The 12,207-nt window shown below is 38.2% G+C and overlaps 1 protein-coding gene across 8 annotated transcripts in view; it reads right to left on the reverse strand.

Moving 5' to 3' along the window:
- LOC144525055 (partitioning defective 3 homolog B-like) overlaps nucleotides 1-12,207 on the reverse strand; it is a 238,559-nt gene that overhangs the window by 212,870 nt on the left and 13,482 nt on the right. For all 8 annotated transcript variants that reach the window (XM_078261533.1, XM_078261531.1, XM_078261530.1 and 5 more), the window contains exon 2: nucleotides 8,817-8,918. In XM_078261533.1, the coding sequence (XP_078117659.1) occupies nucleotides 8,817-8,918 (102 nt within the window). The remainder of the gene's footprint in view (nucleotides 1-8,816; nucleotides 8,919-12,207) is intronic.

Here is a 12,207-nt window from a genome sequence, read left to right on the forward strand (position 1 = left end):
ATAAAAGGAAATGAAAGCCACAGAAACAATCATTATCTGTTAGATAGCAACCTGTTGGCAACAGACGTACCAAAGTACCAATGAACTGAGTCAGAATCAGCGCTGAACGCCATTTGACCGGTGATGCTCTGACTAACTGTTGTACGTACTAAAGTGCCTTGGAATGGTGATACGTTGCATTTAATTGTGATTCCATTCAACAAAGTGATTCCTGATTTCCCATCTCAAATGCATCTCTCTCTCTCTCTCTCTCGCTCTCTCTCTCTCTCTCTCATTCTTGTATATAAAAATGACCAGGGTGTTTATTCTGACATGGGACCAACATGTAAAAATTTGTCATCACATTAACAATGTAAAGGCCAAATACTCAGCTACCTCGGCTGACATGTTTGGAACACTTCATCTCCATAGTAACAGCTCAAACTACCACCTTCTGGAAGTACAGGCAGCTGTGCCAGCTGTGCCATCTGTGCCCCAATTGCCCTGGAACCCCTTAAACAGGCATGCTACTGGTCAGGGGAAGGTGAAAAGGATACGGTGGAACCCTGACCCTCTAGTGGGGTCTGGGGGGGCATGTCCCTGGACCCCACTAGAGGGTCAGGGTTCCACCGTATCCTTTTCACCTTTTTGTACAGAAAAGAGAAAAGAAAATGTACATTTGAAAGTTAAATGCATCAATCTGTTGCACTTTGAGGTGAGCTCTATGTAGAATCTGTGCTCTTGTAAACAATGTTGTGTTCTTGTAAGTGATTTAATCATAAACACATTGTTTGTATAGCATACATTTGAGTCATGAAAAGAAATTAAACAAATGTGATTCCGTGATGAACTACTCTATTTTCTATTTATTACAGGTAGGCTAGAGGACACGGTATAGGGATCAACTTGACAAATAAATAATGACAATAACAATGTATTCTGTTCTAACTCTCCCTACATCAAAAGAGTTTGCATGCCTGCTTAAAAAAGTGTCAAAAAATCATTCCCTTGTTCGCTTGATCACTCTTCCCTATATAATAGGCACTCAATAGTTAACTCTATAGTGAGCAGTAAGCTGAGACTTGAGACACCTGGATGTAGTAAATGGATGTACTGTGTCACCCAACTATATAAAAACTATAAACATAAAGAGGATTGCATTGTGGGATTGTTAGCAGAAATTATTGTACATGCCACGGACAGTACTTTTTTGAGCCACGTGAAAGTAAGTGGCTGGGCGAGTAACAACAAGACTATAAAACAGCTATTCTATACTAGCTATACTTATAGCTATACTAACGGAAACTAAATTATCTTGGTCCCAAAATCTAAAAACCAAGATTTGAACCATAACAATGAACATTATGACATGAACAGTGGCTTGAGTTCTATTTTAAGAGAGAAAGAGAGAGATCAATTCAGTTCTTCCCAAAGGTTCTTACAGCCCCGAGAGAAATTGCCAACCAATGCAACTTTGTTCTTAATTAGTTCGGAGAATCTCCAACAAATCCTGCAGAATTTATACATCCTTAAAGGCAAACAGTATGAGCCGAGGACAGGAAAATATACTGTGCATTACATTTTCTAGCCAGTAGGTTCTTCAAGTTTTTAGGCTGTGACCTAAATGAAAAATTCAGTTCACCATAGGACACAGGCTCATTAAAACATGTTGATACTGTTTTAATGTGCAGAGCCACCAAGAGAAGGTTCCAGATTCATTTAAGGTCCTAAACCTGGGTTAAAAAACCCTTAATCTAAGCAATATATCATATTCTAATAATGCCAGTCTATGCGACAGTATGAAAAGAACTAGACTTTCCAAAGGGGAAAATGAAAAATGACACATTCCTCAGGGGAAAAATAAGAAAAACGGGATATATGGATTGAGTATGCAAAGTCTCCTAAAGTGAATTGCTAATGACACTGCTGAAGGCAAGTTAAAACCTTTCCCTTTGAATTTTGCTTGTGAGGCAATATTCTATTCAAGGGAGTGGCTTATAGGCTACTGCAGCTCAATACTATGAGAGGCCGTATAGGAAGTAATTCATACTTCTGTCTTACACACACTATCATAGTCTTGCATATACACCACTATACTCATACACACACACTATTATAATCCTTTTACATGTATGTATGAGAGGGTATAGTCGTGTATGTGAGAGAGTATAGTAGTGTGTGTGTGTGTGTGTGTGTGTGTGTGTGAGAGTATACTAGTGTATGTGAGAGAGTATACTAGTGTATGTGAGAGAGTATACTAGTGTATGTGAGACAGTATACTAGTGTATGTGAGAGAGTACAGTAGTGTATGTGAGAGAGAATAGTAGTGTGTGAAAGAGTACAGTAGTGTATGTGAGAGAGAATAGTAGTGTGTGAGAGAGTATATAGTTGAATGTGTGAGAATGTGTAGTTGTTTATGCGAGAGAATATAGTAATGTATGTGAGAGAGAATAGTAGCGTGTGTGCGAGAGTTTGATTGAAACGGAAGGGAGTTTGATTACTCAGCTCCTGATTGGTTGACAAAGAAGAAGCGGTATTTGACGGTCAAAATCCTGCACTGTCATTACTAGTTTGGCTGAAGTGGTGCTGTAATGGAAAGAGAGAGGCTAACTGAAGCTGTGGGTCTTCTAAATAATATTTTAGGAAATGGTGAGCTATTGTCAACGATGTCTCGACAATTAAATCAAGTCCAACAGAGCTCTGATTCGGAGATGCAGAGATTATTCAGGGATGGAACTGCAAATCCAGTCAGACCTGGCTCCAGCGCTAGCACTTCTACTTCTAGCTAGCTCAATGGAACACGGAGGATCCCGTTACCAGACGAGACAGCATTTTGGTGGATCGTCGTCGAAATCCAGGAAGAGGTAAGTTGATTAAAAAATAGCCAAGGACCCTTTTTTATTAACTTCATCCTATCTGTAGTGTCCCCCCAAATTCATGTTAGCATGGTCGTGACGTTAGCGCCGCTAGCTAGTTGCTACCATAGACTGTATTAACAGTCTATGGTTGCTACCCACATACAACACGGGCTAGCCATTTTCCATTGAAAACTCTGCAATATCTCCACTAGCTAGTGCTAGTTAATATGATCAAGCAAGTTTGCAAGCAAGCTGTGTGAAATAATTTCAGAAATCTGGTTTCAGAATTAAATCTGCTGTTACATGAGAGAGGACACAGTATCTGTCAAGCCCTTTGATTAACCACAGTATATGATATTTTACTGTACAAATACTGTACAAATTTGACTTTGACTAGGAGAAAAAGATAGCAGCAGCAGTTATGGAAGCATATTGGTAGTTATAGTATCCATTGCTGCGCTCCTGTTATTCAATTTCAAACACATTGTAATTTGCTATTCAATGCGCAGCTTATTACAGTGTAGTTCTGCATTTAGTGGATTTCGCCTATCTTAGGGTAAGGAGACATCAGAGTAGGCTGTTTACAGCAAAGATAGCGTTAAATGAGAAAGCTCTAGCATCGGCTGGCTAGCTAGCTGAGTTGCAATCATCTGACTGGGTGACGATGTTCAGCCTGTGTGTGTCTTTGAGTACCATGAAAAGCGCTATATAAATAAAATGTATTATTAGTATTAATAATAATAATATTAAAAAGTGCAATCCACATGTTTACATACATGTATTACAGTGAATAATAATCTAAATACTACTAAGTGTGGTAAAGCCACATATTTGTTTTTATATTTCTTCAATCTGCACTTTAGTTTGTGTGATTTGTTTCTGACTTTCATATGAATGTTTACACCAGGCTTGGTCAATGCTCAATATACTACTATGACTGAAGTAGTTAAATAAAAGATGTCATTCATATAAATTCATGCATCACCTAATTTCATCATCACATCCAGGCCTGGCCTCCAGGAAAGAACAGTTTGTTTAATATATCTAATCTTGTGTTGTTCATACTATACAATGATTATTACAGATTATCTGGCCAATGTGGGGTGTCTAAGGACTTTGAAACGCATAGAAGACAAAGATCTCTTGGTGGAGGATACCATCCTGTTTCAGGTGGTTCATCGAGTCAGTGGAGCACTTCAAAGGTTTGTGTAACTCCATTTTTTAGCAAACATAATAAACCCTTCTAAGGTGTTCATATTTTTGTTACACGGCCAATGTTCCCAGCTCTGGTGGACCCACCACATTATTAGGCTTTTAAATCAATACAGCCATAACAATTTATGTAACATTTTTTAACTTTGTGTGGGAATAGCAGGTGCAGAAAGACAACATAGTTTCATAGCACCTACACTCAGACACACACACATACAGACAAACAGACACATAAAGAGACACACACACACACACACACACACACACACACACAGCAGGCCCAATTAGGAGGGGGACACAGTTAAGTGTCATAGCACCTACAATTATTACACTGTAATAATTACACTCGGGCCCAGTAGACCCGAACACCTCATATGTAATAGTTATGTGTACCGTGTGCAGTCATTGAAAATGAGTTATTTTTTATGTTCTTCACAGAAAATGAGCCAAGGCCAGTGAGTTTGAGTTAGAAGAAATAATAAATACCATAATTTTTCTTTTAGCATACATTGAAAACGGGTCCCACAGACCCGAACACCTTACAAGGGTTAAGAATAATTAAAGATTTCAACATATATTTTTAAAATGTACAGTGTACAACCTTACAAACACTCCGAATAAAGGCTTGCATGTATCATATAAAATAACTTAAAGACCATCACGTTTTAGATAGGTGTCAATGACAAGGCATTTTGCATAATCAAAAACAATGAACTGTCCTGTAAGTCATCCTTTTCATGTGCTGTGTGATAATTTATCCAATTTGAAAACAGATATTTGTATCTTCTCATGATACATTTTTACAGATTCAGGGAGGGGATAAAGACCCTTGGTGTTCTTGATGCAATAACTGCTGGATGTTGAGGGTAAGTATTATTGCTAGTTATGGAATACAAATCTTTTCATATGCCCTTCTGTCTGTCTTTGTCTTTCCCTCCTTTTTAAAAGTTTTCTACATGCTAGTTTTAATTTCTTTTTTGGTGTTCTTTGGTGTATTTCTTTTTCAGAGCAAGAAGGACCCTTGCAACTTGGAGGTATCCTGGCCTTTGCGACGGGAGCAAATGCAATTCACCCCTGGGCTCCATGAGCTGCCCCTCAGACAAGGCCGTCATTTACCCACCGCAAACACATGCATTAACTGCCTGCGGTTGCCAGTCCTGAAAAAATTTGAGGATTTCAAGGAAACTATGGATTTTGCATTAAAAAACACTCAGGGATTTGGTCAGGAATGACTTCCGAGAACTCCTGAACATACATTATTAAAATGTATGTTCTGTAAAACTGTTGCCTGTTGAACTTGACTAAATTGATGAGGCATCGTTGTCAATAACTCACCATTTCCTAATACATTATTCATGTATTGTTTAAACAATTGAAAATGGAATAATCATTTGACTAAAAAGGAAACCATTTTGTTATTTTATTGTTCAACATTGTGAAGCAGAAATTGTCACTGGCCTTTTATTAGCCTTTATTAATTGTTCACCAGGCCCAAAAATAACTGAATGCCATGGTTACCGTCATCGGCTAGTGGGTCTACAGTTTCTAGAATTCATTTTTATAACTGTTTCATTGAAAATAAAGTCATTTTCTGGAACCACAACATTATTTGAAGTCTCAAGATGTACTGGGGGGGTCTTCATTCATTTCAGCGTTGTCACTCCCAACTAAAATGTTCTGCATTGCCTCTGCATTGCCGCGCAACCCGGAGCGCGAGCCCGTGTAAAATGATAGAAATTAAGGTCCCGTTGGGAGCAAGAAAGAGATTGTCCGAGTATAACCATTGAACTCAGAAATTAATCTTTCCAAAATGACTGTCATGTCCCAAATTGTCAGTTTCCCTCACAATTCTCTGAACACATCAGTGAAAAAGATAGCAATGTTTTCCTTATTACCATTTACTTCCACAAACAAAAACTGACCTCGAAAAAGAAACTAAATAAGATAAGAATACATTTTTTCATCCAACAAGGTTGTTTTTGTCAAAGTTTCTGCTGCTTGATTTAAATGTTCCTTGTTCCTCTGAGTTGGTGCTAGCTGTACTTTCAAAGCAGCAAGCCCACTGGATAATGATAATTTAAAATGGCCCCTTTAGCCAATGAGGAAGTGAGAATTGAATGAAGTCTTCCTGATTGATCAAACCAACTTCCTTTTCAACTATACTCTCTCACACACACACTTCTATACTCTCTCACACACAACTATACTTTCTCTCTCACATACCCAACTATATGCTCTCTCACATACACTACTATACTCTCTCACATACACTACTATACTCTCACACATACACTACTATACTCTCTCACATACACTACTATATTCTCTCTCACACATACACTACTATACTCTCACACATACACTACTATATTCTCTCTCAGATACACTACTATATTCTCTCTCACATACACTACTATATTCTCTCACATACACTACTATACTCTCACACACACACACACTATTATACTCTCACACACACACACACACTATTATACTCTCTCACATGCACGACTATACCCTCTCATACATACATGTATAAGGATTATAATAGTGTGTGTGTATGAGTATAGTGGTGTATATGCAAGACTATGATAGTGTATGTAAGACAGAAGTATGAATTACTTCCTATACGGCCTCTCATACAATACAGTCAAGGCACAGATACCTGCTCAAACATTCCTACAAGCACATCAACACACAGTGTTCTGTGACTAATTAATAGGTATAAATCAAAAGGATTATATGCATTATATGAGGTTAGGGCTGCACAATTAATCAAATTTTAATCACGATTTTGGCTTACCACGATCAAATTCGCGCGATCGAGCGATATTTAAAATGCGTCATTCCGTTCATAGAACGCTTTTTTTTTTTTCTCTTTCTTTTTTTCTTGCAATGCCAATCTAGCACCATGTAAACCACTGTCTGATCACGTTCTAGATGTTGACAGTCACACAGGACAGAGTAACGTGAGGAAAATCCCACAACAGATAGCAGTCATAAGGCTATAAACTATCTTAACAAAGAAAACAAACTCATGCACAACAACTCGTATGATATCTTATGAAATTACGTGGCGGCCGTAAGTCACATAACAGTTAAGTTTAGTCGAGAAAAGGCAAGCGTCATGCAGCGACGACAGTAAATGGGCCGGCTACATTGCACGTGTAACGTAAGCGGAGCAGATGTTCCAACACTACGCTTTCACTATAATCAATGAAACTGCTGACACCGGACAGCGTAGTGGTGCGTATGCTCCGCGGAGATCAGCTCTACAATCGTTAAAACAGGACAGTCTTCCATTTATATTTTTTACGCGAGGTATGTGCGGCCCTCTGGAGTAGCCTTCGAGTTGAGATTGTTTTAGGAGGACTCCCGGCTCCACCCTCTGAGAGAGTATTCCGTACACGGGGGGAATGTGGTGACCTGCCTTCGCTCATCCCTCAAGCCAGAAAATGTTGACAGGCTAGTGTTTCTTTCCAAAAACCTGTAAACTAGTCTTTTCTGTATAGTTCTGCCTTGAAATGTTCTCATTTGGTTACATTCTGTTATGGAATATTTGTTTTTTATTGATTGTATATTTTGAGTTTTATTCATATCCATTATGCAGGTACAATGCAAGTTTATATTTAGCTTCCTAAAATATATTTACACAATGTAAAATCGACAATAGTGCCCTGTTGAAGTTTTGCTACGTTTTCTTTGTTTTATTTATTTTTATTTATTCTTTAAGGAGATGCACTGAATTTTGGTGAATAAGAGGACCTATTTTATTTTGATGCACATATTTGTACATTAGCAGGAATTTAGCACAATATGGATGTGAAAGCAGTTATAATTAGCCTATGTGACAATAAAATTTGTATTGGTTAAAATCAACAAATAATCGTGATAATTAATCGGGATCTCAATATTGATCAAAATAATCGTGATTACCATTTTGGCCATAATCGTGCAGCCCTATATGAGGTATCAAAAGGATTGAAAGGATTCAGATGGTTGACTTAAATACAGTGATTTTGTAGCTCTTTGGGGAGAACAAGAGCTGTCCGGCACTTGTTTCTCTTCTTTGTGGACTGGCTGGCTGGTTATTTGGTTAGTCGCATGCATGCCTGTGTACTCTGCTTACTGTTAGTCATTCAGGAAACAGGCCATTTTAATGAAAGGCTATTTAAGTCTAACCTCACAAGTGTTAGTTTCACTTGACAAGTATTAACTAAGAAGATAAATGTTACATGGCTGTTTGTAGTCAGCTTAAAGCTTTAGTGCGTAACTTTTTGATATTAATGAACATCGGTTACATTAAAGCCATGGCCAAATGAGTTGCTACAAAGCTAATTAAGACTATCAGCTCCACACAACTGTCTCTGTATTTCTCAGTATGGCTATGTTCAGAAGATTGTGTCGTCCGGTGACTATCCCGCACAGAAGCTCGAGTGAAGATAATTACCTCTTCTGAAGAGTCCATCATGTTTTTCCTGTCCTCCTTAGCTGCTAGCAACTGCATTGAGGAGGGGTGGGGGCGCGTGCGTGATCACGGAAAGGCTGTATCATGTGGACGCGCCAACAGTTTTGTTGTCATTACTTAGAATTCCTCATGGGGCGACAGAAACTACACACTATAGCTTTAAAGTTACAGAAAATGGCTGAATTCCTTGTTCACAAAGTCGGTTTTTATATTAAAGTAAAACTACCTCACCAATCTCTTTAATCAGATTAAAATCAGGAGCAAACAAAAAACATGACATTCTATTGAGAGCTTCTTACCTTGTCCTTGTCTTCTACCAGATCACTGAGTATATCATCAGGGTCCAGAATCCCTCCGTCACAGTACTCAACATGGTGGGTCCGAACCAGGAAATCTCCTTCCTATAACACAGGACACAACAAACGTAAATCATCAACTCAATGTATGAATAAACCTGACACCAGCTGACCAAACTCCCCGTACGTATCGTGTATACACATATGTATCTGACTAGCTTCTTCTTAATAGTGGCTACAGGTGTCAGTCCCACAATTATCATCATCTAATTAAATGAAACCATAAGTACAGAGGCCTCAGTAGTTTTAATTAATAAAAAAATGATGATTCTAATGGTGGATGGTTGAACAAAATATTCTCAAATATAATGTAATCTAATAAAAATAACCAAGTGTGTAACATTTTGTCAATCAGGAATAAAGACATTATTCAGACTACTCTATTTACTTGTAATATTCTATCTTGTAGCTTGAACGCCACATAAATAGCACATCTTACTTTTCTCTAATGCAATGTATTGTCTATGAAAACAACATACTGAGTGAGAGTATAACACAGGGAGGGATCATCAAAAACATAAAATGGAGAAAGGCAGTTTCCACTCATTGCAGGTGCAGAATAGCAGGATAGTTTCAAAAATGTTTTATCGTTAAAAATTGTTTACTCCTATGGATACAGGTTTTTTTTTAATGTAAAAACAGGTCAATTAAAATAGTGGGGGGTTTTCCCAACAGGTACGGTATACATTATGATATGGAAACATAGCGAACAATAAAATATAAAGGCCTCCACTACTGGTCATCAACTCCTTCCCTCATTCACATTCATAGAACTTTAAATGTTCCACTCCCCCTCACATTTCTGCCCTGTTCTTTGTTTCTTTCCTCCTTACATCTTCCACATCTTTCCCTAGGTGCTTTGTACAGATTACAACTCCAGCCAGGCCCTTTCTCTCTCCCTTCTCACTCCAGTTCTCCGCTGTGTTGGGTCTGTGATTAATGACATCGACACTGCACCAGACAGCTGACTACATAGAGCTGGTTGTTGAACAACATATTGAGACAACACACACATACATGCATGCCTACAAGCACATACAAAACCACAAACAGCCTAAGGAAAGGTACCAACATTTCAGGGTGCTGCTCCATTAAATCACTCTTTCAGGGTCAGGTGCTTGTCAATGCTTTTCAAAAACTCCCATCAGGCAGAGGGTAAAATAGAGCTCTGTGTCCCTGGATATCTCTGCAAGTCTTAATGTCAATACCAGTTCCTACACTAAACTCAGCTCTGCATCAAATCTCTTTCCAATAAATTACTCACTTAGGGACCGTTCGGTATTTATGGAATGGACCACCGGAGGAAAATAAGGCAGGGTCATGTCTTTTTATTCTTTGCTGAGGGGAGGGTCATCCAACATTTTTCAGTCCGGGGGGGGGGGAGAATCACCCAACTTTTGTATTCATGAAACAGCAACATTTCAAAGTGGCTTGTTTGGTGCATATTTTTCCATGTAGCTCTTAGTCTCGGCCCTCCATCGCTACCAGATGGGTCTGACCCATGAGTTTGCTGGTGGGGCAGAGGGAGCTGCCCCCTGGTGGCTGAAACAAATAACTGCATTTTTTTTTTTTTAAATGAGTGGAATAATTACGTCTGACAAGATCAGATATTTTATAAATATCTTAAATAACACAAAACAATTAACTGGTGGTAGGTAATACATCTGATTTCATATAATGCTTTAGTAAAAAAAATATTCCCTGGCTGACGATGGGAGCAGCAAGACGTAAAAAATGAAAATGACTGTTGTACTATGTCTGGAAATCTTACCGTGCCAAGGTTGCAATAAAGGTTTCCTAAATGCCACATTTGATGTCAGCTTACTAATTGATTGCGGGTTCTGTGTAGATTATGACTTTTATACGTTTATTCCACTTTGTTTAAACGACTAAGTGGAGAAAGCCTAGTGACGACTCCATAGCAACTAGTTTGTGTGTTGAATGTTACCCAGAGTGCCTTGCTGAATGGTCTCAATGTTTTATTGTTTTATTTCATGTGAATAGTAGTTTACTAGAGGAGTAACTTAGTATCTGAAGTAATGCAGGAAGTGTGCATTTAGTTTCCATGCTTATTGTTATTCCACAACAATGTTAGTGAGTAAATCTACTGAAGTGGCCACCACACCATAACAGAGGAGTGGGATGCGTCAGATAAGAATGCAGAGGTTTAGTCATGTATGTCATGGCTGTAAAAAAAACAATGGGAATCTGTATATTTGTCAAGCGCAAACCAGTACAGAAGTTATCGATAAGTTGCTGGGGGAGGGTCATAGAATTTTTTTTTACTGGCGAGGGGAGGGTCATGTCTTTTTTGGCTAAAGGTCCCAAGACTCCTCCGGTGGCCCCTTAAATAAATAACCAACAGTCCCTTACACTTTTTAAAATCATTTGATAGTGTAAATTTGTTTTTTTGTACCAAAATGAGACCTGGTTAGATGTACGACTTCCTTTCTGATTTCAGAAGAAATACCATTCATTTTCAATAACCAGATCCGGAAGTTTGAAGGTGCTTGTATCTGTATAAACCTTTGGTAAAGGAGTTTTGGTCATGTAACTTAACTGTGTTCATTAAGGCTAGGCACAGAATGATTTGAAATAACAAGTTATTTCACTGGTGAATGCTTAAAGTTAAAATATTTTTTTTCAAAAGTCAAGGTGTGTTAAAGTTACTGCGTAATGGTTCTGCTTCATAAATATGTCATGTCAATTTCAGTTATCCCTCCAACGTTTCCTAATGGGTTGGAAAGAGGACAGGAACATCATTTAAAACAAATACAATTTTTTATCATTTTAAAATGCACTTAGTGAGTGTAGTAAGGCTAGTTGTAAGTAGTAGCCTAAGTGTTGCCTTAATAACACAACTATTCTATAGTAAAAACACTGCAACTTCAATTATACTGTGCTCCTTTAATAAGTGGACCGAGATATGGTCCCATTGTTTGTGTTACATTAAAAAAAACATAACATTTCTGATCTTGAGACTAGTCATTCTTGACTGGCACCTGGTGCCAGCTAATACAAGTAACTTACAAACATGGTTGTGTTTGCTTCCTTAATAAAGCATTAATCCCAAGTTGAATATATCCTGGGTCCATACAAAACACGTTCTATTATGTCACAAAAAATACATTTAAATGGCTTTTCAACCATCACTGTTACACAAGACTAACACTGTGGCTGTTTATACAGTTGAATTGTCTCTCCCTCTTCCTCCCTCCTGCTGAAATTCATTGTTTGACTCCATTGTATCACTGACTTGGCTGACACCCAGGCCAGATGTATGAGAGAGCATTTACAAATATTGTGTTTGCATTGTTTTATTTTGTCTTTTAAA

Source organism: Sander vitreus, chromosome 11 (assembly GCF_031162955.1).
Source record: "Sander vitreus isolate 19-12246 chromosome 11, sanVit1, whole genome shotgun sequence".
NCBI lineage: Eukaryota > Metazoa > Chordata > Actinopteri > Perciformes > Percidae > Sander > Sander vitreus.